This window comes from Ornithorhynchus anatinus, chromosome X5 (assembly GCF_004115215.2).
Source record: "Ornithorhynchus anatinus isolate Pmale09 chromosome X5, mOrnAna1.pri.v4, whole genome shotgun sequence".
Classification (NCBI taxonomy): Eukaryota; Metazoa; Chordata; class Mammalia; order Monotremata; family Ornithorhynchidae; genus Ornithorhynchus; species Ornithorhynchus anatinus.
The window spans coordinates 2,154,280-2,180,752 of NC_041753.1; the positions used below are offsets into that span (position 1 = coordinate 2,154,280).

Here is a 26,473-nt window from a genome sequence, read left to right on the forward strand (position 1 = left end):
AGAGCCCACCCAGGGGGTCCCCCCCATCCATGAAAAGACAAATCTTCCCCTAGAGAATGGCTTAGTCCTCCCACGGGTGATAGATAGCCCTAGACCTGGGAAGATCATCAACAACTTTATTCTATGTTGGAAAACGGCAGCCCAACGAAGCGGTAATGAATGACGGGGTGGGGGGGACTCAGGGGTGCCACTCTGACGAAGAAGAGGGATGGAGCCGGGGGAATGATGGGGTTAGGGGGCATCGAAAGGCAGAGGGGAGCAGGAACCATTTCATCCATTGGTCGAGCCAGTCCCTACTCAGCCCCCCTCGGTCCCGCTTGGAGACGGTTCTTGAGGACACTGGAGGCTCTCCAGCCGGTTGTGAGGAGGAAGGTGAGCCAACCCCCAACAGCTGCTGGTCGGTGGAGTCGGGGGACTCCTGACAAGAAGGCGGCAACGACAGCAAGAATCCATCCATCCACAGGCAGAGCTTAGAAGCCAACGGAGCTCAAAGAAGGGGACCTTTTCCTCATTTTCTTCCATCTCTCCCCACTGGATCTGGACTCCATTTCTTCAGGGGGTAGAGCCGTCGGAGAGGGAGAGAAAATATCCCAGTGGGATGGGACGCAGAGAGGGTGGGTCACTATTTCTAGGGCTGGCTGGGTATGCGGTGTTTAAATGTTTCTTTTCCTCTGGATACGGGGTCCATCTTGATAGGAAGGGGCAGCTTCGGATAGAGCACGAGGTGGGGGGTGGGGGAGATCAGAAGCTCTCACTTCCATCTGTTTCGACGCTCAGGTTCCAGAAATAAAATCATAATAAAAACCAGGACTTTTCAAGGCTTAACAACAATTACAGTGGACATTCCTTGTGGGCAGGGAATGTGCCTTGTGTTTCTGTTGTAAATAAAATCTGTAATTTTTCTGATTTCTATTAATGTCTGTCTCCCCCTCTACACTGTAAACCTGTTGTGGGCAGGGAATGTCTCTGTTTTATTGTTATATTGGACTCTCCCAAGCACTTGGTAAGGTGCTCTGCACCCAGTGAGTGCTCAGTAAATGCAGTTGACTGACTGACTTCCCCAAGGGCTTAGTATAGTATACTGCCTTCAGTACCCATCCAAAAAGTATCTCTCACCCCGCCCCACCCGCACACAGAAAGTGCTAAGAAAAAGCGCTTTCCAAGCCCACTGCTTGGAGAGGCAGTGTGGCCTAATGAAGAGAGTAGGGGCCTGGGAGTCAGAAGGCCCTGAGTTCTAATCCCAGCTCTGCCAATTGACTTGCTGGGCAAGCCACTTCACTTCTCTGTGCCTCAGTTTCCTCATTATAAAATGGGGATACCTGTTCTCCCTCCTACTTACACTGTGAGCCCCACGAGGAGCAAGGACTGTGTCCAACCTAATTAACTTTACCTACCCCAGCGTTTGACACACAGTAAGCCTTTAACAAATACCCTTTAAAATAATAAAAAAATCCCATTGATCAAGTCTTCTTCCAGCAGGATTCTTTTGAGATGGTTTTCCTTTGAAGGGAAGGTAATAAGTACTCTCCATTCCTCTCCTCAGCCCATCGGTCAAACTCAGCCGAGACCCCCTAGCTCTGAGGTGACAGGCACACCCAACCAGAGAGTGTGAGGAAGGAAACTGTACATTCTTTGGGTGAAATCCAGGGTTTGGTCCCCTGGTGATTTGAGGAAACCTGAGACAAGTCATTTAACCAATCTGGGTTCTGGTAAGATGGAGAGAAGCGTTCCACTCTCTCTCCTCTTCCTAGACCGTTGAGCCCCGTGTGGGACAGGGATTGGGTCCAACCTGATTAATCTTGAGTTTACCTTAGCGCTGAGAAAGGGCTTGGCCTGTAGAAATCCCTTAATACCATGGTATTATTAAAAATTATAACAATAGACCAACAGTCCATTCAGACCCCGGTTCCACCTCAGCCCGGGTCAACAGGATGTCTGGAGGAACTGTGTGATGGATGCCCTCTTGGACCATTCAACCTATCTTTCCCTGCTTCCATCCATTCCCAACTTTCCCTCAAGTGGCCCATTGTGGGCGGCTCATCCATGGACCAACTCCTAATCCCCCCCAAAACCCAGCCTCCCCCAACTCATCTCCGATAAATTCAGCTGTACAACTTTCCCGTGAGGGTTGATATCAAGAGCTGACTTTCCCTTACCCTCCCGGAGGAAAAGGGGAGAAGACTCCTGTCTTGGGTCTCCTGGAGCACCCCAACCCATTTCGGCTTGCTGACTGTCACCAGCCCTCCGCTTTCCGATTCATTTGGACAATGGGGCTGCCTTCGGAAAGGGGCGGGACCTTGACAGCTGAACTGATCCAGAATCCAGAAACAGTAAACTCTGGGGACATTAATGGGTCTGTTTTGGCTCAAATGGGAGGCTTACTAGGATAGGAAACAAACTTGCAGAGAAGACTTGAATTTACCAGCCCACAGTCCACTCTTCCTTCTTGGCTTTTTGGCCTGGGCTGGTGGGTCTGTGAGGTATCTGCAACGCTGGCCTAGGTCGGGGTGCAGAATGTCACCAGGCCTCTCTGTCCTCCTCCTCCCATGCCCTCCCTGCTAGTGCTACTCTTTAGATTCAATCCTCTTCCCTCACTGACAGCCGTCTTCTCTGCTGGGATAAAACTTGGGAAAAAGACCGGTGGGGGTGGAGGAAGGGAGGGAGGGGTCCTGGAAGTGGTCTCAGCTCTCAGACCTGGCCGGACCCCTTGCTCCCCTCTACCTAAAAACTCGTGGATTCACCTTGAGTGGCTGAAATGGCATCATGAGGAGTGGGTGATGAGGACAGGGAAAGCGGCAGTAATAAGAAGAACAATAGCTTAATAAATAAAAGGGAAGGGAAATGCTCATAAATAAATAAATAAAATAAATAAACGCCTGGCCCCTCCACAGCCTATCCCCAAACCTCGACAGAGGGCGGGGGGTGGGGTTGAGGAGGGGTGGATGGGGAGAGGGTGGGCTCTGCCATCAGATCAAGTCCAACTCAAAGGCGTGGACGTCGGCGATGGGCACCCTCCAGAAGTTGAAGGCGTTGAAAGGCAGGAGGGCGTCGTCCTCGGCCGGGTCCTCACGCCCGGCCCCGCCCAGCTTGCCCCCGACGCCCCTGACCTCGTAGGCCACGAGGTCGGGCAGGCCCAGCCCCTGTAGCTCAGACACGTCCAGCTCCGGGATGGGGGCTCTCCAGAAGAGGAAGGAGCTGTACTGGCTACTCACTGAATCCAGCATGTTGCCTTTGGAAGAAAAAAAAAAAAAAGTAGCGTCAGCTGACCGCCGGGCACGTGGTGGGTGCGGGTGGGGAGGGAAGAGGCCGAGAAGGCTGCTTCTTATTTGTCTGGCCTCTGACACCTGCTGCCAGGAGGCATCCCGATTCGATAGGGGTGGAGGGCTGGGATCGCCGGGCAGCCCGTGGCGATTCAGGCGATGGACATGGGATGGCCACGGCCCAGACCGGGCGGGACTGGAGCGGGAAGAGGGGAGTGGTTTGGGGCAATGGGAAAGGTTAATCCAGGGCAGCTTCCTGGAGGGGGAGGAGACAGGCCTTGAGCTGGCAGGAAAAGGGAGGGCTGATGAGCGAGGGCTGGAACACCTGACAAAATGGGGAGAAGCAGGCCAAGCTATAGCGCGCTGGGCTGGACTTGCCCTGTCTACACCGAGAGAAGCAACACCACCAACAAATGTCCTGCCCCCGGGGGCAAATGCCTGTACAAAGTCTCCCCGCAGTATTTTCAGAAGACCCTGAGAAGCAGCATGGCTTTGTGGCTAGAACCGGGGCCCAGGAGTCAGAAGGACCTGCGTTCTAATTCCGACACTTGTCGGCTGTGTGACCTTCGGCAAATCACTCCATTTCTCTGGGCCTGTTACCTTATCTGCAAAATGGGAATCAAGGCTGTGAGCCTCATGTGGGCCATGGACTGTGATAAACCTGACTCGCTTGAATCTCCTCCAGTGCTTAGAATAGTGCCTGGCATTTACCAAGCGATCAACAAATACCTTAAAAAAGAGGCTCCTGTCCCTCCCTGTTCAGCAACACAGAACGGCTACCAAGTCAAACCCCACTCTGGTGCCAAGTGGAAATCTCACTTTGACCACATCCAAATCAGAGAGCCGTTTCCTCCTTCTAGACTTCCCTCTTGTCTCCCCCTCTAGATCGTAAGCTTCTTGTAGGCAGGGAATGTATCTGTTCTAGTGTTATATAGTCCTCTCCCAAGTGCTTAGTACAGTGCTCTGCACACACTAAGTGCTCCATAAATATGATTGACTGATGCCTTCTCCCTCTGCCCGGGTGGTCAGATCGGGTCCAGAAGAGAAGCCTGCACACCTTGCCAAATAATCCACCCTGGCAGCTAAATTACCAGCCTGCACGAGTAGAGGGGTGAGGGGCATGCTTCTCTCTGAGCCAGACATCATCCCTGGGCTGGGCCTGTGGCAATGGACAAGACTCCTCAGCGATGCTTCTCGACCACTGCAGAGGCCCAGAATACCTCACCAGCTGTTTTCTCGGACTTCCGCCTCACCCGCCTTCCGGGGGACGGAGGGGAAGGAAGATGAGCTAAAATATGGCTGGATGGTGCCCCCGGAGGCCCCCGGTCACGCCCCCTCACCCCTCTGCCACTCTGGGAAATAAGAGGGAGAGGAGGGGCTTGTGTGGGGGTGACTTTCTAATGGGGGAGTTTCCAAGCCCATCTGTTCCCTGGGAGGAGGGGAGGGGGCACGGGGAGAGTGGGGGGGGTTCAGAAGGGGGAGGGGTGGGTGGAGGGGGCAGAGGTTTTCTTTAGGGTGAAAGCAGAGCTCTCCCGGCCGTCACCAGTCTCTTATTACCCAGCTTCGAAATAGTGAGCGTGAGTCAGCAGAGGGATGGGGGGTGGGAGGGCGGAGGGAGGGGCTGGGGCTGGGGGTGGGGGTGGATGAGGAGACAAGGAGGGGTAGGGGCCAGGCCAGAGCCAGGCCCTTGGGGGTCTGAGGGCTTTCATCTCCCCCAGAGACTCTCCCTTCCCCCACTTATAGGCACCCACGTGGACGCGCATGGACCACACCATTCTCAGACACACAAAGAGTCGGTCACACACCCCACCCCATCCCACACCCCACCCCAGACAACGGCTGGCTCGCAAATAGGGGGGAAACCTTGCGGGGCCCAGCCCCACCCCGCCTCATTCCACCAGCCTCTTTGGGTGGGATCCTAGCCCGAAATCGAGATGTGAGGGGCAGACCCCCGTGTTAACCCTAAAGCAGAAGCCACGGGTGGGAAATGAAGAGGGGGCCACGGGTGGGGTGGGGGTCCCCCTCCCTCCTCTGTCTCACCCATCCCCCCATCCTGGAGCAGGGAAATAGGAATCTGGGAACCAAGGGGACGGGTGGAGTGCGGGGAGAGGAGGGAGAGGGAGATTGGGGGAGAAGCAGAGATGGACAGAGAGATGGACAGGGAAGGAGATGGAAAGAGATGCAGAAATGGGCAGAGATGGCCAGGGAGATAGAGGTGGGCAAAGATGGGGAAGAAGGGAAGAGACGCCTGAAGAGGAGAGAGCAAGGGTGGGGGCAGTCGGAGGGTCTGTGGGGAGCCGGGAGAAGGGTCCAGCAGAGAAACCGGGGGGAGGGGGAGCGGGAAATCAGCCCCTAGACCATCCCCCACGCCAGCCCCAACCCCCCAACCCATCCTGAGATCCTCTCTTTAACCCCAGCCCTCACCCCAGCTAATCCACCCGCCTATTTCCTGTACACCCTCCCCTAACCCAGACCCCCACCCACTTCCCAGTCCCCCTCCCCAATCCCGCCCCCCCCCCGTTCTCTAGACCCCCCTCCCCAACCCTGCCCATTCCTCAGGACCCTTCCCCAACCCCAGTCCCCCACCCCTCCACAACCCCCCACCCATTCTCCAGACTCTCCCCAACCCCGCCCTTTCCTCAATCCCCCTCCCCATCCCGAGTCCCCCGCTCCTTCCCCCACCCCTTGCCCACCTCTCAGACCCCTTCCCCCTTCCCGCCCCCTCCCATTCCCCAGAGGCCCTCCCCAACCCCAATCCCGTCGATTCCCCGGTGCCCCTCCCCCAAACCAGTCCCCAGCCCGTTCTCCAGCCCCCCTCCCCAACCCCAGCCCCTCGCCCATTCCCCAGACCTCTCGGGCCCTCTCACCTGTGGGCAGAGGCGTGAGGGTCTCCCGGGCGGCTGCGGGGAAGGGATGGGGCAGGGGGGTCCGGCGCAGAGGCTGCGGGTTTTTGGCTGCTCCGCTGTCTCTCTGTCTCTGTGTCCACCTCTGTCCCTTTCCGAGGCTCGTGCTCTTCTGCCTCGGGCGTGTGCGCGCTCCCTGCCTCCCCCTGCAATGCAGCCCCTCCTAAAGAGGCGGGAGAGATCCCCTCCCCCATCGCCCCTCCTCTCCCCCCATCACCCCGCCCCCCTCGGCCGGCCGGAGGCGGGGCTGCGCCAAGGACCCCGGCCCACCCCCCACATCCCATCCCATCCCATCCCATCCCATCCCATCCCATCCCATCCTACCCCCCACCCCCACCCTCCGCAGGGACCGAGGGGGAAGGGCCCGGAAAGACGAGGCCAAAACTCATTGTCCGCTGGATCCTCCCCCACCCCCCTGCTGGGGCCGAGGGCGTCCAGCTCGGGGTTGCCCGGTCCTTTCCGCTCGGACCGGAGCGGGGGGGAAAGGGATGGAGGAGAGGGGGAGGAGGGAGAGAGGGTATACTGGCCGACCCGAAACCCATCCCAGACGAGGCCCTGTCCCTCCCTGATCGACCCCCTCGAACACCACCGCCTCCAGGACCGGACCAGCCGGGGCCAGGGATTGGCAGCTGTCGGGAGGGAGAGGGCCTGGGGTCATCCGGGGGGAGAGACAGGAGCTGGGGAGCTTGAGGAGGGGTCGGTGAGTAATAATAATTATTTATTAAACGCCTACTGTGTGCCAAGCAATGTTCTAATAATAATAATAGTAGCATTTGTTAAGCGCTTACTATGTGCAAGGCACTGTCTAAGCGCTGGGGAGGTTACAAGGTGATCAGGTTGTCCCATGTGGGGCTCCCAGTCTTCACCCCCGTTTTACAGATGAGGTCACTGAGGCCCAGAGAGGTTAAGAGACTTGCCCAAGGTCAGATAGCAGACAAGTGGCAGAGTCGGGATTAGAAGCCACGTCCTCTGCCTCCCAACCCTGTGTTCTTGTCACTAGGCCATACGGCGCTGCTCCCTAGGCCTTAAACTCGTCCTCTAGACTGTAAGCTCAGTGTAGGCAGGGGATGTGTCTATTGTACTGTCCTCTCCCAAGCGTTTCGTACGGTACTCTGCACACAGTAGTAATAATTACTGCATTCGTTAACCGCTTACTACGCGTCAAGCACCGTTCAATAAATACGATTGATTGATCGATCTGTCCCTGGCGGCCCGGGGAGTCAGATTTTGGAATCCCCTTTGTTCCGGGCGCCGGGGGTCGCTGCCCCGCTCTCGGGGGTCCGGTGAGGAGGGGACCCCGCTCTGCGTTCCCCCGCCCGGGGGAGCAGCCGTGGGGCCTAAGAGACCCCATTTCCCCGATGGGACCCGCCCACTCAGGCCCCGCCCTCTCCCCCCACAGCGCTCAGGAGACGGGTCCCGCCCATCTCTCCCACAGGGCCTAGGAGGCGGCCCCGCCCACACACGTCACTCAGGAGTCGGGCACCGCCCACCTCCCCGTCACTCAGGAAACGGGGCCCGCCCACCTCCCCGTCACTCAGGAGACGGACACCGCCCATCTCCCCGTCACCCAGGAGACGGCCGCGCCCACATTCACGTCACTCAGGAGACGGGCCCCGCCCACCTCCCCATCACTCAGGAGACGGGCCCCGCCCACGTCGCTCAGGAGACGGGCCCGGCCACCTCCCGTCACTCAGCTCGGGTGCCAGGCCCCCCCCCCCCCCACCGCTCCCCTGCAGCCGGGCCCCGCCCTCGGCCCTCCCCCCGCACAACTGGGGCGATGTCCCCGGCCCCGCCCCCCGCTTTCCCGGAGCCAGGCCCCGTCCCGCCCCCCGCCTTCCGCCGTCCCGCAGCGGCCCGGGGCCAGGCCCCGCCCCCCGCCTTCCGCTCCCGGCGGCGGCCCGGAGCCGGGCCCCGCCCCCAGGCTCCGCCCCCGCCCTCCCTCCCTCCGCTGTCCCACAGCGGCCCGGAGCCAGGGCGGAGAGCGGCCGGGCCCCAGAGGAAGGCGCGACCCCCCACCCGCCGGGACCCGCGCCCGGACGGCGGCCCACAAGGTCAGGCGTCCGCGCCGAGGGGGAGGAGGGGGTTCTTTGGGTTCGGGGCTTCCCCCGCCACCCCCTCCGCCACCCCCCGTGGTCGCGGGCTAAGGCTCGGGCCTTCCGGCGGGGGAACCGTCCTCGTCTTCCCCCGGGGCCCGGCCTCCGCCTCCGCCCCCGCTCCCGCCGCGCCCCCGGGGCCGGGCAGGAAGCGTGGGGGTCCCGGGGCCGGGCCGGGGGTCGGGGGTCGAGGGGCTGGCGGGCGGGCGGAGAAAGAGGCCAAGAGCGGAGCGGAGCGGGCGAGCGCGGGGCGGGGCGGCGGCGGCCAGAGGGGAGACGTCGGTTGCTCCACTTCCTCCTGCAATTGTGCGTGGCGGGGGCGGGGAGAGCCCGGGACGGGCCCGGCCGCCGGCCCGGGGGCGGGGAGGGACCGGGGACCGGGGAGGGGCCGAGGGCCGGAGCCCCGGGGAGGGGAAGGAAGAAGAAGAAGGAGGCTGTTTGTTCAGCTCCTACTGTGTGCCGGGCGCTGTACAAAGCGCCGGGGCGGCTAGAAGCGAAGGGGGCTGGAACAGTCCTTGTGCTGTGTGAGGCTCACAGTCTCCAGAGGCCGGGCGCCCGGGGCCCCGGGGGTGAAGGAAGGCCGGGGGTCCGGGAGTGAGGGCAGGCCGGGCCCCGGGGTCCCGGAGATGGGACGAGGCCTCCGCCTCGACCCCCCCACCCGGCCGGAGACAAAGGCCCACCCACAGCGGGGGACCCTTCTCTTCTCTCCGCCGGGGACCGCGAGCGAGACGGTCACCTGTGGGGCAGGGGACGACCCCCGCCCCCCGCCCGCCTCCTTGAATTGGGGGCGGGGGGCGTGGAGGCCTGGGCGAGGCGGCGGGGGGGAGGGGGAGGCCCAGGCAGGAAGTGGTGGTGCGTGTCACCGTGTGTGTGTTTGTGCGAGCGGATCCTGAGGCCGGAAAGACTCACGTCCCGTCCCTGCCGCCCCGGCCCCGTTGGGGGGTGTCTGCGTGCCCCCCTCCCGGCGGCCCCGGGGATGGAGCCGGGCGGGATGGGGGGGTGACAGCCCCAGCCCCGTGTCCCGCCCGCCCGCCTGCCTGCCCGCCTTTCTCTGCGCGGTCCTTCCCTTCTCCTTTCTTCTCCTTCTCCTTCTCCTCCCCTTCAGGCCGCATCTTGTGAGGGCTTGTCGGGGAGGGCGGGGGGCGGCGGCCCGGGGGGGCGGGGGACGGGAGGGACGGGGAGGGGAGGAGGGGCGGCGGGACTGGACGAACCGGTTTCGGGGAGCCGGGGCAGCTGTGGGGCAGAGCGGACTCGGGGCCGGATCCCCCGGCACCCCCCGACACCCCCGGGGCTTCGACAGCGAAGGGTGGATGGGGATAAGGACAGGGGAGACGCCCCCTCCCTCCCTCCGCGCCCCGGCCCAACACCCTGCCTCGGTTTCCCCACCGGGTCGGGTTCCGCGGGGCTGGGGCCGCAGCCGCCCCGACCCCCTGAGCCGCGGCCTTCGCCCAGGCGGGGTCCCCGGGACGGTGGGGGACAGCTGGGGGTGAGGCTGGGGGCGTCTCCTTTCCCGAGGGCTTCTCAGGCGCCCGCTCCCTCCCAGCCCCCGCAGCTGCCTCTCGGGCCTCGGTGGGCCCCGGCCACCCAGCTGCGGGGGTCCGTGTCCCCCCTCCCCTCCAGAACAGCCCCCGCCCCGCCGGCCCCGGGGGAGGAAACAGAAGGAGCCCTTGTTCTCTGCTCCCGGCCCGGCCCGCCTCTCCCCCGGCCCGGTCCGGCCCGGCCCGGCCCGGCCCGGCCCGCTCCGCTCCAGATGGAGCCGGGAGGCCTGCGGCCTGGTCCCGGGCGGGGGGCGGCTTCCTCTCATTCTTCATTGTGTTTGCACCGTCTTTCCCCCTCCTCTCCCCTCCCCTCCCTTCCCCGGGGCAGCAGAGACCGGAGGGTCCGGGGTTCCGGCCGGCCTCCGCCGCCTGGGACTGGGGCTTCCCAGACGCTGCTAAAGGAAGATTCAGGGGGCAGGGGGGCGGCGCCCAGCGAGGGTTCCCCAACATCGGGGCATCGCCTCCACCTCCTTCCCCTCGGGGCGGAATGGGAGGGGAAGCCCTCAGGCCGCAGCTGGAGGGAGTGAGGTGAGACTGAGGGGAGGACCGCCCATTAGTTGGGCATGAAGGGGCAGGAATCTGGGGTGGGGGACGGACGAGGGGCCGTGGAGAGGTTTCGGGGTGGTCCCGGGCCTCGAGGGGGAGGCCGGGGTGCCGAGCTGTCGGCTAAACTTACTGGTCCCGGATGGGAGTTGGAAGGGCAGAACTGGGCAGAAACGGGCAGAGAGAGATGCGGGCACGCATGTGGCATCTCTGCCCCTCCCTGTTGCCTCTGACTCTTTTCTGAGTCTGCTCCCCCCCCCCCGCCCTGAGCCGTTCCTCCCTCCCCAGCTCTGCCCAGGAAGGGCCCCCCCTCCAACTCAGAGATTCCCAGGGAAAGCTAGGCCCTGACCCTCCCTACCCTTTGCTGCCCATCTCCACACCCAAAAGGCCCCCCTGAGATCTAGCCTCACTCCCTTCTGCTGCAGCCCGGCCCTCATTCCTCACAGATTCTCCCAATGTTACCCCGGAGATGGTGGTGGTGATGATAATTGGGGTATTTATTATTTTGGTATTTGGTATTTGAGATGTAGCGTGGCTTTGTGGCAAGAGCATCGACCTAGGAGTCAGAAGGTCAGGGGTTTTAATGCCGGCTCTGCCGCTTGTCTGCTGTATGACCTTGGGCAAGTCACTGTTTTTTTTCTGGGCCTCAGTTAACTCATCTTGGCACATAGCTCACTTAACAAATACTACAATTTGTAGGTGGAGGAACTGAGGCACAGAGAAGTTAAGTGACTTGTCCGAGGTCACACAGCAGGCAAGTGGCAGAGCTGGGGGGGGCAGTGTAGGGAACCCCCCACCTGCCATCTCCATCTCTAGGCTATGAGCTCATTGTGGGTAGGGAATGTCACTGTTATTGCTGTACTTTCCCAAGGGCTTAGTACAGTGCTCTGCACACAAAAAGCGCTCAGTAAATACGATTGAATGAATTCTGTGGCTTGGAGTGCGGTTCCCCCCCCGCCCATGTTAGGACTCTCCCTGACCAGAGACATCAGTTGTGTAATGGAGTGTGGGTCTGCATCGACGAGCGTGTGTGTGTTTTGTAGATGTGCGGTACACGGCTGGCTGTGAACCCGTCCGTGGGAGGCTGTGTGGGGGTGTGATTAGGTGTCTCTGTGACGGCGGGGGCTTGCGGGTGTCTCTGGCCTTCCCACGAGACCCAGATGACAGGTGCGCTTGTCCTTTATTCACCTCACCCTCAGCCCCACCGCCCTGCCATCTGGGGCCTGTCATTTTTCTCATGCCTGCCTCCCCCCGCGGCCTGCAAGCTCCTTGTGGGCAGAGCTACCAACTCTGTATGGTACTTTCCCAGGTGCTTAATGGAGCGCTCTGTGCACAGTAAGCACTCAACAAATCCTGCTGATCGCTTGGAGTGAGGGGGCTGGTTTGTGGGCATGTGGAGCTAGGAGTGACGTGGGAGTGCAGCTGTGTGTTTGTGTGTGTGGGTGCGTGCATGCAGAAGGGTTTATAACTGTGCACACATCTGATGTGTGTCATTGAGGGGCTATGCCAAGGTTGTGTATCTTTAGGGACAGGCCACATTGATGGGTGTGTGTGTGTGTCCTCGCTCAGCCACTGCTCCTCACCTGTTGCCTCAGGCTTGGTTTAGGGATGGGGGGAAGGGGTGGGTCAGAGGGCCAAGCTCATTATACTAATGATATGCTAATGAGCGATGGACCTGGAAGGGCCTGGCTTGGCTGTGGGGAGGCGGCCAGCTGGCAGGGCCCTCAGGCTGGATTTTTCACCGGCAGCAGGCTCTGCCCCTTTTTTGGTCAGTCAGTCAGTCAGTGGTATTGACTGAGTGCTTTCTGTGTGCAGAGCACTGGACTAAGCGCTTGGGAGAGTAGAGTACAACAGAGATGGTAGGTGTGCTCCCTGCCCACAACAAGGTAGGGAACATCTCCCCCCACCCCGGCCACCCCCCGTCCACCCCCCAAGGCCAGCTCTCTGTCTCCAAATATCTTGTAAAATGTAGAAAGGAGAGAAACTGAGCTTGGGTGTTGGGGGGGGAGGGGGGCTGCTGGTCTGGGCCCCTCTGAATGGGGAGGGAGAGCGCCGGCTTTCTCTCCTTCAGAGGTCCCGGCTGAAATTGTGACAACTAAGGGTCTGGAGTTTGGGGTCTGGGGTCCAGGATAGAGTCTGGAATAGGAGGTCCATCCCAGGCGCGGGGTCTGGGGTCCTGGGGGGCCGCAGGTGGCTGGGCCCCACCCCTGGGTTGATACAGAGCTGGGGCTTGAGGGGGAGAAACTGTGGGGGGGTGTCCCATGATGGGAGTTGGTCCTCCCCTTCTCTCCCCCCACCCCCTTCCTCACGGACACCCTGCCCAAACATGTCCCCAAACAGATACGTGCCCAGCCCGTACCAAACACGGGTGCACACATGCCCCAACACATACCAAACACACACGTGCACACTCAGACTGACACATCACGCTGGGCTCTGCGGATCTTTGCAGACCTGAGCTCCTTCAGAGCTGCCCCGGGGGCACCCCAACCTTCCTCCCCCCACCTCCCAATCCCCCCCCCCGAAACACATAAACACAACACACACACTCTCGCACTTACACACTCTCTCACACTGTCTCCCCCTTGTCAGTTCAAGGGCTTTTGAAGCTGGGAAGTGTCTCGCTTTGCACCCCAGGAGGGAGAAGGAAGACGGTAGAGTTGGTCTGGAACTGGCAGCTCACTGGGGGTGCTGGTCAGACAGAAGACACCCCCCCCCCCCCGCATTGTCCTCAACTGCAGTCTAACCTCCCTCCCCCGTGCTGCTGACCGAGGTCCCCGGGGCCCCCCGGGGTGGGGGGGCGGAGAGGAAGCAGGGGTCTGGGCGAGGCCCTGTTTGTGTGAGGACGAGAACGGTGGTGGCTTCCTGTTCTCGACCGATGTGCCCGCCCCTTCCGCCCCCACCCACCCGGCCGCCACCGCCGCCGATGGGGGGAGGGGGCGGTTCTTGCAACAATTCCCCCTCCCATCCTGGCCCCGGGCACCACTCTCTCTCCTCCGGGCCCTCCCCTGCTTGCATCACTCCTTCCCGGGGCGGGGGGCGGGCATAGAGTGTGTTTGTGTGTATGTAACCCCAACCCTGCTTCCTGCTCACCCCCATCTTCCCCTCCCCGCAGGTCTCTGGACCCTGAAGCCGCCGGCCCCCACTTGGATTCCCTGCCTACCTCGGACTGAACGAGCCTGCCCCCCTCATTCTTGCCCCCTCCTCTTCCAACTCCCCCCTTCCCCCCCTCCTCCCCTGCCCACGGCGTCCCCCGGGGGGGGCGAACATCTTGGGGCCCTGCCGGCGGTGATTCTGCCCTCGGGGGGCAGAGGAGGGAAGCTGGAACCGGCTGAGAACATGAGTGACTTCTGGCACAAGCTGGGCTGCTGCGTGGTGGAGAAGCCCCAGCCAGTGAGTGCTATGTGGGCACCCCCTCCTCCCGTCTCCCCTCCCCTCCCGTCCCCCATCCCTCCCCGCCCCCTGCCTCCACCCCCCACGGAATCCCGGGCCCAGTGGAGGGGGCGGGGGGGGGGCACACTTCCCCTGTCGTCGGTGTCTTGGAGGTCGCCCTGATGGCCTAGCCCACCTCGAAGGAACTGATTGGAGGGGGTAGGGGGACGCCTGTGGGTGGGAAGACAGGCCCGCCCAGAGGGGACTAGAGGTCACCCAAGAGATCACTGTGACTTTGGTGTGCCCTTGTGGCCCGGCCACCTGCCCGGTTTGCCCACAGGCTGGGCGGGGGGGTGGGGGTGCCCTCTGCCTTCTCTCCAAGGAGCCTCCTGGGCCTCATCCATTCCCCCCACCCCAGCCCTGGGCTCCTGGCCCCTGGACACCCCCCACCTCCCCCTGCCTCCACCCTTCTTTCCCCTCCTCCACACCAACGCCCCCCAGTCCTTTCTCCCTGGGCTGACCCAGCTGGCGGTTGGGATCTCCAGGCCTAATGCTCTACCCCCGCCCACCTCCCCAGAAAAAGAAGCGGAGACGGATCGACCGGACGATGATCGGCGAGCCTATGAACTTCGTCCACCTGACTCACATCGGCTCGGGGGACATGGGGGCCGGGGACGGACTCTCCATGGTAATGGCCGGGTGGCGGGGGAGTGCAGGCCGGGGCAGGGGGAGCTGCCCCTGGGGGGTGGGCTCCAGGAGAGAAGGCCGAGGGGACGGTCTGGAGGGATTGGGGGTGGACGGATGGAGGAGGAGAGGCGATTGGCCTGAGTGGCTATGTGTCTTCCCCCTTCCCACCGCCTGGCCCGGTCCCCTGCAGACAGGCGTGGTGCAGGAGCAGATGAGATCCAAGGGGAATCGCGATCGGCCGTGGAGCAGCTCCCGGGGCTTGTAGCCTGCCGGCTCGGGTGAGTCTAGGGGAAAACCTCCCCCCAACCCTCCCCCACCCCAACACACCGGAGAATCTCGGAAAAAGGAGGGCTGGCAGAGACCCCCACTCCGCGGGAGACAGACAGAACAATCAGCAGCATTCACCGAGTGGCCACTGTGGGCCTAGCATTGGACTGACTCAGTTAATGCTATTTATTGAGCTCTGCTTCGGGGCAGAGCCCTGTTCTAGGCCCTTGGGAGAGTCTATTAATAATAATAATAATAATAATAATGATGATATTTGTTAAGCGCTTACTATGTGCCAAGCACTGTTCTAAGCCCTGGGGTAGATACAAGGTAATCAGGTTGCCCCACATGGGGCTCAGTCTTAATCCCCATTTTACAGATGAGGTCACTGAGGCACAGAGAAATTAAGTGACTTGTCCAAAGTCACACAGCTGACAAAAGGTGGATCCGGGATTAGAACCCATGACCTCTGACTCCCAAGCCCGGGCTCTTTCCATTGAGCCACCCTGCTTCTCTACCATTAGAGGTGGTAGACGATCCCTGCCCTCAGGGATCTTCCAGTCTGGTGCAGGGAGGCAGACACTGAATTAAAGGAGAGGTTCCCCGGGGGGCCAAGTGTGAAGATTTGGACGGGAAGTGTTGAGCATGTGGAGCGGGGCAGGGGTGGTGGTCACCACCCAAGGGCTTATAGTTGGTGTGGAGGTGGGAGAGATGAGGGGTTAATTAGGGAAGGCTTCCCGGAGGAGGGGAGACTTTCAAAGGACAGAGACCCTCGCCTCCCCCGGCCCCTTGGTCTCCCAGCCCCTCCATTTCCCCCAGGCTAGTGACCCCCCTCTTCTCCTTCCCTCCCCAGGTCCGCCCAGAGAGGACAACACCACCCCCCTGCCCGCCCGGTCATCCCCCTTCTGCCAACTCTACCCCTGGAAGCCCCTACCCGCCCCCCCGCCGCCCCGCCCCAGCATCCCATGCCCGGAGGGGTCCCTGCTGGTCTGTGCCCTCTCAGGGCTGGGTGCCCCGACGGTGCCCCCGCCTTGGCCCATGCCCCCTTGTCCCGGCGGCGGGTAGCAGGGCTCTCGGGCACCCACCGACCTGACCCCAGGAGCCTGCGGGCGGCGGGCACAGGCCTGCAGATCCTGCCTCCTGAATGACGGCCTGGGCACTCGGATGGACTCTCGCTCCCCTCCGTGACCTCCCCGATGCCCCTCCCCTCCAGGGGGACCGAGGATGGGGTGCTGTATCAGCGTTGGAGCCCCTTCTTCCTGTTTGGGACCTCACCAGCAGGACCCCTCCCTCCTTCCATTCCCCGGGGCCCGGGCTCCTTATAGTGGAACAGTAAGGACTTGTGAGTTGTGTCCTAACGGTCCTGGGGCAGGGTGGGGGGGGGGGAGGGGGCGGTGGGCACGGGGGACATCTTCACTCCCATCCCCCACTCCCTCCTGCTCTTGTTCCCTCTGCTTTCCGGCCTCTTGGTCTTTGCGATCGCTATCTGTTTGCCCTCAGAAGGCCTCCTGGGATCCCCCTCACCCTGACACCGGTGCCCTGTCCGTTCCCACCCCAGCCTCCTGAGGGGGAGGGGAGGGGAACATTTTGCCCCCGGCCTTAGATTTTTATAGCATTAACTGCCCCCAGCCTCTGGATCCACCCCAGATTTAAAAGTTCATGTAAAACGAGGTCTTCCCCCGAGCCCCCTCCTCCGTCCTACCGCCCAGCCCCTCTGAGCTGCAGAAGGCCGCTGGCGGACTTCTTCTTGAGGCGGGAGAGCGGGTGGGGGGTGTCCCCTGAGCACCGACCCCAGAAGGGGTTGCAACTGCAGCGGGAGGGAGGGAGGGGAGACTTGACGGAGGACTGCTCGTAGACCTCTGGAGGTAGAGGGGAGGAGAGAGAAGGTGGGCTGGGAGCGTGGAGGCTTGGGTCGGGGGACCCTGGAGAGTCGACCAGCGACTCTTCACTCATTAAAACGTGTGTGTGTGTGTGCGTGGCCTGTGGTCACAAGAGTCCTGGAAAGCTGGGGTCCAGCAGCCCCTGCCCCCCTCCCCCCCGCACTCTGTACGACCTAGAGATGATCACCCTGTGGGGGTGACTCTGAGGCGCTCTCTGGGTGTGTGTATCTGGGGGTGCGTGTGTGTATGTATGTGTGCCTGCATCACTGGGGGTGCATGCGTGCCTCTGGAACTTCATGTGTGTGTGTCCCCAAGGCGGTCTGGGGGAGGGCGGTCCCTCCCTCCCGCTGTCCCAGGAGACCTGAAGCAGGGTGGGGGAGGGTCCCGGCTGGGTCCCCCAACCCCCTCAGGCCCTGGACAGTCTGAGGCTTTTCTACTGATCCGTGCTCGCCCCCGCTCCCCGACTCCAGACCGTCCCACCTCCCAGCTCACTCGGGCAGGGCAGGGCAGAGCAGGGAGCAACTAGGTCTACACTGGTGCCCCGAGCAACAGCACACTCCGTCTAAAAGGCGCATCCCACCTGCCCCTGGCAGCTCTGGTTTCAAACGGCCGGCCCCCCTGGGGCGGGCGGGCGGGCCCCAGCCCCAACCAGGAGGGGCAGGCAACACAGAGCAGCCTCCCAAAGGGTTCTGGGCTCAGCCCGGGGGTCTAGACACTGCCAGAAGGCTCTCAGCTTGGTGTCAGTTTCTTGTTCTGTCCTTCAGGCAACGGTTGAAGAATTAACTTGATGCTTAAGTGGGGTGGGCATGGGGAGAGGGGCAGAGGTGGGAGCGGACCTCCCTCCCACCAGGGATTCATAAAGCTCAGAGGGGTGAGAGTCTGGATGGTAATTTATGGGACTACCCCAACCTCGCAGATAACCTACCAGCCCGCGCTAGCCCAGATGCCATCGATGGATTCGAGGAAGCGCTTTAAGGCTCTGTCTCACCCGGTGGCAGCAGGGCGGGGGCTGCGGGCTGGGATCTGTCTGCAGGGCTGTGTGAGCCATGCTGCTGACTGGGGGTGGGGGGAGATGGGGGAGGGAGCGGGAGGGGGGCCCCTACTGAGTTTTGCCAATTGGTTTAGGCTGGAGAGGCTTGCTGTGCCTCTCGTCTAATGTTCTTGTGCCATCAGCCTCTTCTCCTGGCTCACTGATATTTGCTTTGTGCCGGCCCCCGCCCCGGCCCCCATCTGAGTGGGGGTAGGGTGAGGGGGTGATCGAGGTCGGGTAGGGTTTGAGAGTCTTAATTTATCAGAGCCGTCAAACCTTAAGCACATTTTTCGAATAAAAGATTCTAAAGGAAATCTGTCCGGGGCTCACTTGGGTCATTGTGAGTTGGGAAAGGTTAAGGGGGGAGGGGGGGAGGGGGGCGGGGCGCATTCTGGTCCAGAAGCTCAGAACCTCAGAGGCCACCCTTTCCAGAAGCTTCTTCCACCTCGGAGATATGGGCAGAGTCCCCGCCGCGGGAACATGAATAGTAACCTTAACCCTGACCGTGGGCACATCGCTTCGCTTCGGTGTGCCTCAGTTCCCTCTTCTAGAAAATGGGGATGAAGACCGTGAGCCCCACGTGGGACGTGGACCGTGTCCAACCCGATGAGCTCGTATGTACCCCAGTGCTTAGTACGGCGGCTGGCACATAGGGCCGAACAAACGAACAGACAGACATTGTGCCTGGTCCGGGCCTGGGCCCTGAGCTGGCTGAGAGCCTGGAGCTCTCCCAACCCCCGCTGCCTCTTCTGTGTTCTCCAGGGGCCTCCACCACCCTCACCCCCGCTGCTCCTACAGTGAGACGTCAGAGGAAAGCACTTTTTGGAAACGATTTCTCCAACAGCTGTTTATTAAAAACATCAACCTTGGGGAGGGGCTGGCACTGTCCAACCGCCCAACACCCCCAAGAATGACTGGGAAAACAGGGCTGCCCTCCCCCACCCACCACCACCTGTGGCTTCTCTCTACTTTTCTGCGAGGGGAAGGGAGAGGAAAAGGAGAAGTTGCAGTAGGTGGGGTCTCGGAGAGAAGGAGGGGGATGGGCTTGTGAGAACAGCCCCCCCCCCCCCCCCAGCTTCATCAGAGCGTGAATCCTCCGTTCCAGAATCTTCTTAGGCCTTTAAAGGGTTGGGGGGGTGGGGGGATAGGCACTGGCACAAGGGGGGAAAGAGATGGAGGGAGAATGAAGATACTGCCCCCCCCCCCGCCCCCACCACCAATGCTAGCTTCTTTAGGTTCACATTCCCCTCCCCAGAAGGGGGAGATAAGGGGGGACTGGGTAACTTATGCAACTGACTGTGTGACAGGTCGGCTTGTGCCCCTGAATAACCAGGGGAAAGGAGGCAGGGTGGTATCTGAGAGTGTAAGCTCTGGGAGGCCTGCCCCACCAATGCCCCTTCGCCCACCACGGGCCCAAGGGAGACTCACCGGTGGTTCCGGGGGCTGCTTGCCCACCCGCCCCCCTGGGGGGAGGGGATGGACTGACCGGATCAGGAACAAGAACTGGAAGCCTGGTCACAGGAAATGAATGGATCACCCACGGATGGAGTGATGACCCCTCTCCTCCCCAGCCCCCTGGGGGCTCAATGGGTGGGGGCAGGCTGGAGAACCCAACAGTCAGCTACCAGTCGTGGTCAGTGGCCTTGGATCGCGGGGCAGAGACTCCACGAGCAATCGATAGCCATGGGTCGGCGGCCAGTGATGCCCTAGTCATTCGGCCGACGGAAATCCGATCGAAGACGGGCGGCTGACCGTTCACACTGGGTGATCGAGCCATTCGATAATGGATCGGTGACCAGTCATCTGATCGATAGGTAACGGGCCCGTGACCGATGGACCGGAGCCGTCCGACCGCTCCCCGGTCTCCCTCTCCCGTCTTCCTTTCCCACCGCCCCCCCACCCCTCCCCCCTCTCCCTAATAATCATTGCGTTTTGCATTAGGGGCTTCATCTGTTGCCAAGCGCTGGGAGGGACACACTAAAAACACCTCAGACGCAGTCCCCGGCCCCTACTCCCTACCCTGGGTTCGCTGGCTAAGGAAGAGTGGGTATTAAATCTCCAATTTACAGATGAGGAAACCGAGGCGCCCCCAGAAGTTATGCGACTTGCCCAAGGTCCCACAGCGGGCAAGTGGCAGGGCTGGCGCTTGGGCCCAGGTCCCTTGACACCGAGGCCTGTGCTCTTTCCACTGTGCCCCCCTGCCCCCCCTTTCGCTCTTCTTTCTCCTCCCCCACCTTCTTGCCCCTTCCCCCTCCTTTCCTTCCTCCTCCCCGGCCCCTCCCCTCCCTCTCTCCTTCCCCCCTCCCTCCCCCCGCCCCCCGCTCACCGGGGGCTCGACGTCCCAGGTGCCCAGGAGGGCGGCGAGCTGGGCCCAGATGTCCTCGAGGTTGGCGCGCAGGCGCCTCCAGAAGGCTGCGGCCTCCTCCAGGGCCAGCGGGCTGGACTCCTCCAGGGCCGCCCCCGCCCCCTGGCCCTGCCCCTGGCCCTGGCCCTGGCCCTGCCCCCGGCCCCGGCCCCGCGCATGCGCGGCGCCCTGCGGGCACTGGCCCTGGGCCTCGCTGCAGGCGGGGCACTGGCGGTAGGTGCAGGGCCGCCGCTCGCCGCGCAGGCGCGCCAGGGCCCCGGGCCGCACGTGCACGTCGGTGGGCGGGGCCAGCGACACCCGGCGGGAGCGGCTCATGAAGCCCGAGGCGCAGTGGCAGTGCCACGACCCCCACGGGTGCAGCTGCAGCCGCAGCTCCAGGGCGGGCGGCGGCCGGGCGGCGGCGGGGCCCGGACCCGGACCGGTGGGCGGGGGCAGGTGGGCCTTGTCCGGCGGGATGGAAGGGGCCCTGCCGGGGGAGGCGTTGGCGGTGGCCTCCGACGCGGACAGCAGCTCGGCGGCGGCGGGCGCGGCCAGGCGGTCGGCCACGGCCTCGGCGTCCTCCTCGGTGGGGTCCGGCGCCTCCGCCCGCCACGCCGGGGGAATGGTCGGGTGGCGGTGGAGCTCGGCCCCCGCCCGGCCCGGGAGCGGCGGCGGCGGCGGCAGCAGCAGCAGCAGCAGCAGCAGCAGTAGCCGCCGCTGCGGGAGCCGGAGCCGCAGCGGCCCCGGCGGAGGGGCCATGGGGGAAGGCGGGCCCAGCGGCCGGCTGCCGCGGTGGCTCGCTCCAGGGGCGATTCGTTTAAAGCGGGCGCGGGGAGGGCGGCGTCGCCGAGGGGCTTCCGGGGGGCGCGAGCCCCTTCCAACCACCCTCCGCCGGCCCCGACGCCCGGTGCGCGCCCCTCGCCTCCCCTTAGCTCCGGGCGCGCGGGGCCGCGCCACCCCCCAACCTTCCCTCTCCGCGTTCTTGCGGCGGGCGCCCCCTCGAGGCCGGGGGCGGGCGCGCACCTCCCGGCCTCGGGGCAGCGCATCCTTGCGGCGAGCGCCCCCACGAGGCCGGGAGCGGGCGCGCCCCCCTTCCTCCGGCCCCGGGGCAGCGCCCCCTCCTGGACCACTGGGTGACCGACGGATGGGGGGAGAAGAGCGGCGGCCTCTGCTGCTGCTGCTGCACATCGGTTTATTTGGAGACAACGGAATTGCGCGGGGTGGGGATGGGGGTAGGGGGTCGCAAGCATCTGGAAGCGGCTCTGCACCCCACCCCGGAGAGCCCTTAACCTCCCCACGCCCCCCCTTTCGAAAGGAAAGAGTTAAGCCGACCCGCTGCTTCCCTCCAAGGCCGGCCTGGAGGCAGGGGGCTGGACACGGTGACCCGGCCCGTTCTGCCCACACCTCCGTTGGAAGGGCGGGGGCAGCTGTGAAAAGTCCCGGATGGGTGGAGGGTGGTGGTGGTGGGGCATACACCCTGACCCGTCCCCTTCCCGGTCCTGTTCCTGTCTCAGTCCTGAGCGTCGGTGGGCCCGTGGAGATCCTGGTCCAACCTGGGGGAGTAGTTGGGGAGGGGTGAAGCGGTCCAATTCCCGCCCCCCGCCCGCTCCCCCATCCCTCAGCCCCGGGCCGGGGGCACTCACTGGCGGACAGGGTCCGGGATGTGTGCGTGCTCCAGGGAGACCAGCTGCTCCAGCTCCCGCAGGCTGCCCAGGAACCGTATCTTGCGGCTGAACTTGGAGCTGCCAGGAAGGGAGCAGGGGTGAGAGCTCACCTCCTCCCGGAGGCCTTCCCAGACTCAGCACTTGTGTATATGTGTAAATATTTATTCTATTAATGATGTGTATATATATCTATAATTCTATTTATCTATTTGGATGGTATTGATGCCTGTCTACTTTTGTTGTCTGTCTCCCCCTTTTAGACCGCAAGCCCGTTGTTGGGTAGGGATTGTCTCTGTTGCCGAATTGTACTTTCCAAGCGCTTAGTACCATGCTCTGCACACAGTAAGCGCTCAGTAAATACGATTGATCGAATGAATGAGTGAATGAAAGAAGAGAATTTGGGGGGCGAGGGTCCCGAGCATGGGGGTGTAGGAAGGAGCAGGGCGCTGGTACCTGATGAAGGGGCGGAGCAGCGCCAGCATGGCCTTCACGTACCACGTGGCATGCACGACCACCAGGGCTCTGAGGTTCTTGCGAAGTCTGGTGGGGGGGGAAGCAGGAGAGAGGGTGGGGGTGTCCTCGGAACCATCTTGTCCTCTCCCCGTCTTCCCCGGTCCCAGCTCTAGGAAAGTTGGTGCCCACACACGGCTGCCTTCTCTCCTGTGTCCTCCTCCTCCTCCCTGGCTAGGGCTGACCACACCCCCACCAAAGTCTTCTCATCTCAGGGCTTCGTCTCTCTCCCCAGGTTCCTTCACGGGGATCCCAAAAGTCAGCCTGGGTTGGGGGAAATGGGGCCGGGCCAGACTCACCTGCGGTCCAGGGTTCGGTAACACTGCCGGATCCAGGCCAGGGAGGGTACCTGTCCACGGGCCGTGGCCCCGCTGAGGTAGACCAGGAGGTAATTCTCCGCGACCAGCAGCTCCAGGGTCCCCACTATGTACCTGGGGGCGGGACAGAAGGGTGGACTGTCGAGCCACAGGGTGGAGGGGGCCTTGCTCGCCCCCCCCCCCCCCCCCCCCGCCCCATGTCCCCAGATCCCCTCCTCACCTGAACAGCTGCTCCATAACGTAAGGGTAGTCTGGGATGGAGCTGCGGGGAAGGTAGCAGGAGGCAAACAGGATGACTGCGTTGAGGCCGTCGCCGTGGTAACCTGGAAGTGGGGTCAAGGGTCACTGAGAAGCAGTACAGGCTTAGTAGACAAGAACTTGGGCCTGGAAGTTGGAAGGTATTGTCTTGTCTTATGCTGTGAGTCATCTCCACCCGTAGGGACACCATGGACACATCTCTCCCAAAACGCCCCACCTCCATCTGCAGTCGTTCAGTTAGTGTATCCACAGAGTTGGAAGGACCTGGGTTCTAATCCCGGTTCTGCCACGTGTCTGCTGTGTGACATTGGCAAGTCACTTAACATCTCTGGGCCTCGGTTACTTCATCTGTAAGATGGGGAGTGAGTGAGAGCCCCATGTGGGACAGGGACCGTGTCCCACCTGATCACCTTATATCTACCCCAGTGCTCAGAACAGTGCTTGGCACACAGTAAATGCTTAACAAGTACCATAGTAAGCTCTTTGTGGGCAGGGAATGTGTCTGTTTATTGTTGTATCGCACTTTTCCAAACTCTTAGTATGGTGCTCTACACACAGTAAGCGCTCAATAAATACGATTGAATGAATAATATTATTGTTACTAAGGGTAGGGGCAGACTGGAAGGAAAAGAGAGGGGAACAGGGTGGGGGAGAGAGGGTTTTAGGGAAGGGGGGGGTACCCCAGGCTGGGTGGGGGCAGGGTAAGCATCACCTCCATGCGACAGGACCTTCTTATAGGGCTCGATGACGGACATGTCCACCCGCTGCTCCCGCTCGCCCATCCGGAAGACCCTCCAGTGTCGCCCGTCCGAGCCGGCCATGTCCCACACGCAGCCCCGGCCCAGCCTCTCCGCTGCCGCGCTGACCCCCAGCTCCGACCCAGCCCGTGGCAGCTCATCTGGGAACCGAGACACACCCACCAGTCCGTCCATCTGTCCAACTGTCCGTCCAAAAGCCTCGAATGGACACCTGCTGTGGGCAGGGCACCAGGCCAAGCGCTCGGGAGAGTGCCATAACCTTAGACCCGATCCCTACTCTCCAGGAGTTTACAATCTAGCAGCGGGGAGAACGTCGCTGAAATAGTGATGAACAGAGGCTCAAAGATACTGTGGGACGTGGACTGTGTCCAACCTGTTCAGCTTGGATCTATCCAAACACTAAGTACAGTGACTGGCACGTTGTAAGCACTTAATACCTTAACTATAGTAGGAGGAATCACTCAATGGGGCTTATTGAGCGATTACTGTGGGCAGGGCAGTACTAAGTGCCAGGGAGAGGACAAGAGGTAGATGAGAAAGGGACTATCAATCATTTATTGAGTGCTCACTATGTGGAGAGCACTGTATTAAGCCCTTGGGTGAGTATTGTAAGTCAGAATTAGTGGACACGTTCCCTGCCCATAATGAGCTGATGGTCTGGACGGGGGTCAGTGTAAGATTATGTATAAAAATGCCACAAGAGGTTGTGACCGTTTCAAATAATAATAGTAAAATAAGTAATTGTGGTATTTGTTAAGTGCTTACCGTGGGCCAGATGTACTGAGTGCTGGGGCGGATCCAAGCAGATCAGGTTGGATGCAGTCCCTGTCCCTCATGGGGCTCACAGTCATAATCCCCGTTTTATAGACGAGGTAACTGAGGCTCAGAGAAGTGAAATGACTTGCCTAAAGTCACAGAGCAGCCGAGTGGAAAAGCCAGAATTGGCAACCGGGTCCTCTGACTCCCAGGCCCCAAGCTCTAGCCGCTAGGCCACGCTACTTCTCAGTACACTGCACATAGTGAGCGCTCAATAAATACGATTGATTGACCAGAGTAAATGCTCAATAAGTACCCTTCAAAAAGGATTTAAGCCCCTTCCCCGCCCATTGTCCCCCCCCTACTCAGGACCTCCAGTTTTCAACCTCACCGACCCCTCCTCACTTTCCTCTGTTTAGTGTCTCCAGCCCCGCCCCCAGACCCCTAAACTGGCGCCCCCATTGGTTCCCACCCCCAGACCCCTAAAGCCGTGTGACTGTGGGCAAGTCATTTAACTTCTCTGGGCCTCAGTGACCTCATCTGTAAAATGGTGATGACTGAGCCTCACGTGGGACAACCTGATGACCCTGTATCTCCCCTAGCGCTTAGAACAGTGCTCTGCACATAGTAAGTGCTTAACAAATACCAACATTATTATTATTATTATTAATAAAGTCCCGCTCCCATTGGTTAGCGCCTGCCCCGGCCCCGGCGGCCCCACCCACCTTCCCAGTCGAAGTCGTGGCCGCCGTCCAGCTGCTCCGAGTCCGAGGGCGTCTCCAGCTCGTCCAGCCGCAGGTCGGAGCTGCTGCTGCTGCCGCCGCTGCTGGGGGAGGGGCTGGCCGCGGGCCCGGGGGTCCGGGAGCCCCCGCCGGGCCGCCCCCCCGGCCCCAGGCTCAGCCGCAGCTCCGGCGCCGACAGACGCTTCCTCATGGGCCGCCGCCCGCACAGGGCCAGCGTGCTCCGGGGACCTGCGGGGCGACGGCCCACAAGCCGGGGATCGGGGGGAGCGGTGGACTGAAGGGTCGGGGGGAAGGAGGGGTGGTCTGGAGGGAAGGAGGGGTTGAGGGGGATCTGGCGAGGAAGGAGGGGTGGCCTGGAGGGAAGGAGGGGTTGGGGGGCGGTCTGGGGAGGAAGGAGGGGTGGCCTGGAGGGAAGGAGGGGTTGGGGGGCGGTCTGGGGAGGAAGGAGGGGTGGCCTGGAGGGAAGGAGTGGTTTGGGGGGCTCTGGGAAGGAAGGAAGGGGGTCCGGAGGGAAGGAGAGGTTGGGGGGGTCTGGGGAGGAAGGAGGAATGGGCTGGAGGGAAGGGGTTGAGGGGGGTCTGGGGAGGAAGGAGGGGTGGGCTGGAGGGAAGAAGGGGTTGAGGGGGGTCTGGGGAGGAAGGAGGGGTGGCCTGGAGGGAAGGAGGGGTTGGGGGGCGGTCTGGGGAGGAAGGAGGGGTAGCCTGGAGGGAAGGAGTGGTTTGGGGGGCTCTGGGAAGGAAGGAAGGGGGTCCGGAGGGAAGGAGAAGTTGGGGGGGTCTGGGGAGGAAGGAGGGGTGGGCTGGAGGGAAGAAGGGGTTGAGGGGGGTCTGGGGAGGAAGGAGGGGTGGCCTGGAGGGAAGGAGTGGTTTGGGGGGCTCTAGGGAGGAAGGAGGGGGAGTCCGGAGGGAAGAAGAGGTTGGGGAGGTCTGGGGAGGAAGGAGGGGTGGCCTGGAGGGAAGGAGGGGTTTGGGGAGGTCTGGGATGTGACTCACCAAGATGGGGACCCTCCCCAACCTCCTCGGCATCCTCGGAGGAGACGGTCTCCTCGGGGAGCGGTCTGGGGGCCGGAGGAGAGGGGGGCACGGGGGCAATGAAGGGTGGTTGGACGCCCTTCCCCGCCGCCCCCACCCAACATTAGGCTCCTCACACCCCCGCCCCGCGCCTCACCTGGGAAATTCCTCATCCTGCCATTCTTCCTTCAGCTCCAGCTCGCCCAGCTGCAGGGCCAAGGCCGCCCCCGGCCCCGGCTCAGGCCCAGGCCCCGGCCCAGGCCCAGTGGCCGCCTCCACCCCCGGGCCCGCCTCAGCCTCAGCCTCAGCCTCAGCCTCTGCCTCTGCCTCCGCGGGGATCTCCCTGGGCAGGGGTGGGGGCGGATTGGGGGTGGGTGCCCTGACAGCCCCCTCCCTCCCTCCACAACCAGCTTCCCCCAATCCCCATCTTCCTCCTCCCTGCTGCCCCAGCCTCAGTTTCCCCGCCATTCCGCGTGTGTGTGTGTGTGTAGGTGGGGGAGGGGGCCGCTGGGGAGGAGGGGGAGCGGTGTTTGGGAGATC

General features: G+C 62.4%; 4 protein-coding genes across 5 annotated transcripts; 1 reads left to right on the forward strand and 3 right to left on the reverse strand.

Moving 5' to 3' along the window:
• Positions 1-2,848: 2,848 nt before the first annotated feature.
• Positions 2,849-6,332, reverse strand: MLLT11 (MLLT11 transcription factor 7 cofactor). The gene is made up of 2 exons (XM_029054736.2): positions 6,128-6,332; positions 2,849-3,229 (listed from the first exon to the last, which is right to left on the reverse strand). The coding sequence occupies exon 2, from the start codon at positions 3,222-3,224 to the stop codon at positions 2,967-2,969; it is 258 nt and encodes an 85-aa protein (XP_028910569.1). The 5' UTR covers positions 3,225-3,229; positions 6,128-6,332; the 3' UTR covers positions 2,849-2,966.
• A 1,779-nt stretch (positions 6,333-8,111) lies between these two features.
• Positions 8,112-15,969, forward strand: CDC42SE1 (CDC42 small effector 1). Of its 2 annotated transcripts, none has more exons than XM_029055876.1 (5): positions 8,112-8,214; positions 13,453-13,730; positions 14,287-14,397; positions 14,587-14,674; positions 15,517-15,969. In XM_029055876.1, exons 2-4 carry the CDS (start codon positions 13,677-13,679, stop codon positions 14,659-14,661), a joined length of 240 nt encoding a protein of 79 aa, XP_028911709.1. In that variant the 5' UTR covers positions 8,112-8,214; positions 13,453-13,676; the 3' UTR covers positions 14,662-14,674; positions 15,517-15,969. The 2 variants fall into 2 exon arrangements, with proteins under 2 accessions (XP_028911709.1, XP_028911710.1); XM_029055877.2 differs by lacking the exon at positions 8,112-8,214 and adding an exon at positions 8,544-8,562.
• A 2,431-nt stretch (positions 15,970-18,400) lies between these two features.
• CX5H1orf56 (chromosome X5 C1orf56 homolog) lies at positions 18,401-21,105 on the reverse strand. The gene is made up of 3 exons (XM_039910858.1): positions 19,900-21,105; positions 19,002-19,084; positions 18,401-18,724 (listed from the first exon to the last, which is right to left on the reverse strand). The coding sequence occupies exons 1-2, from the start codon at positions 21,103-21,105 to the stop codon at positions 19,064-19,066; spliced, it is 1,227 nt and encodes a 408-aa protein (XP_039766792.1). The 3' UTR covers positions 18,401-18,724; positions 19,002-19,063.
• BNIPL (BCL2 interacting protein like) lies at positions 21,104-26,188 on the reverse strand. The gene is made up of 9 exons (XM_029055849.2): positions 26,091-26,188; positions 25,916-25,980; positions 24,906-25,151; positions 23,379-23,564; positions 22,629-22,731; positions 22,391-22,522; positions 22,035-22,121; positions 21,561-21,659; positions 21,104-21,470 (listed from the first exon to the last, which is right to left on the reverse strand). Exons 3-9 carry the CDS (start codon positions 25,111-25,113, stop codon positions 21,428-21,430), a joined length of 858 nt encoding a protein of 285 aa, XP_028911682.1. The 5' UTR covers positions 25,114-25,151; positions 25,916-25,980; positions 26,091-26,188; the 3' UTR covers positions 21,104-21,427.
• Positions 26,189-26,473: the final 285 nt, after the last annotated feature.

Coding starts and splice junctions, on each gene's coding strand:
- MLLT11 (XM_029054736.2), bottom strand. CDS start 3,224: ATGCTGGATTCAGTGAGTAGCCAGTACAGCTCCTTCCTCTTCTGGAGA.
- CDC42SE1 (XM_029055876.1), top strand. CDS start 13,677: ATGAGTGACTTCTGGCACAAGCTGGGCTGCTGCGTGGTGGAGAAGCCC. Junction 13,731..14,286: donor TGGTGGAGAAGCCCCAGCCA/GTGAGTGCTATG, acceptor CCACCTCCCCAG/AAAAAGAAGCGGAGACGGAT. Junction 14,398..14,586: donor CCGGGGACGGACTCTCCATG/GTAATGGCCGGG, acceptor GGTCCCCTGCAG/ACAGGCGTGGTGCAGGAGCA.
- CX5H1orf56 (XM_039910858.1), bottom strand. CDS start 21,105: ATGTGCAGCAGCAGCAGCAGAGGCCGCCGCTCTTCTCCCCCCATCCGT. Junction 19,085..19,899: donor CCTGGGACGTCGAGCCCCCG/GTGAGCGGGGGG, acceptor TCCTGTGACCAG/GCTTCCAGTTCTTGTTCCTG.
- BNIPL (XM_029055849.2), bottom strand. CDS start 25,113: ATGAGGAAGCGTCTGTCGGCGCCGGAGCTGCGGCTGAGCCTGGGGCCG. Junction 22,732..23,378: donor GAAGGTCCTGTCGCATGGAG/GTGATGCTTACC, acceptor CCCCACTTCCAG/GTTACCACGGCGACGGCCTC. Junction 22,122..22,390: donor TACCGAACCCTGGACCGCAG/GTGAGTCTGGCC, acceptor CCCCCCCACCAG/ACTTCGCAAGAACCTCAGAG.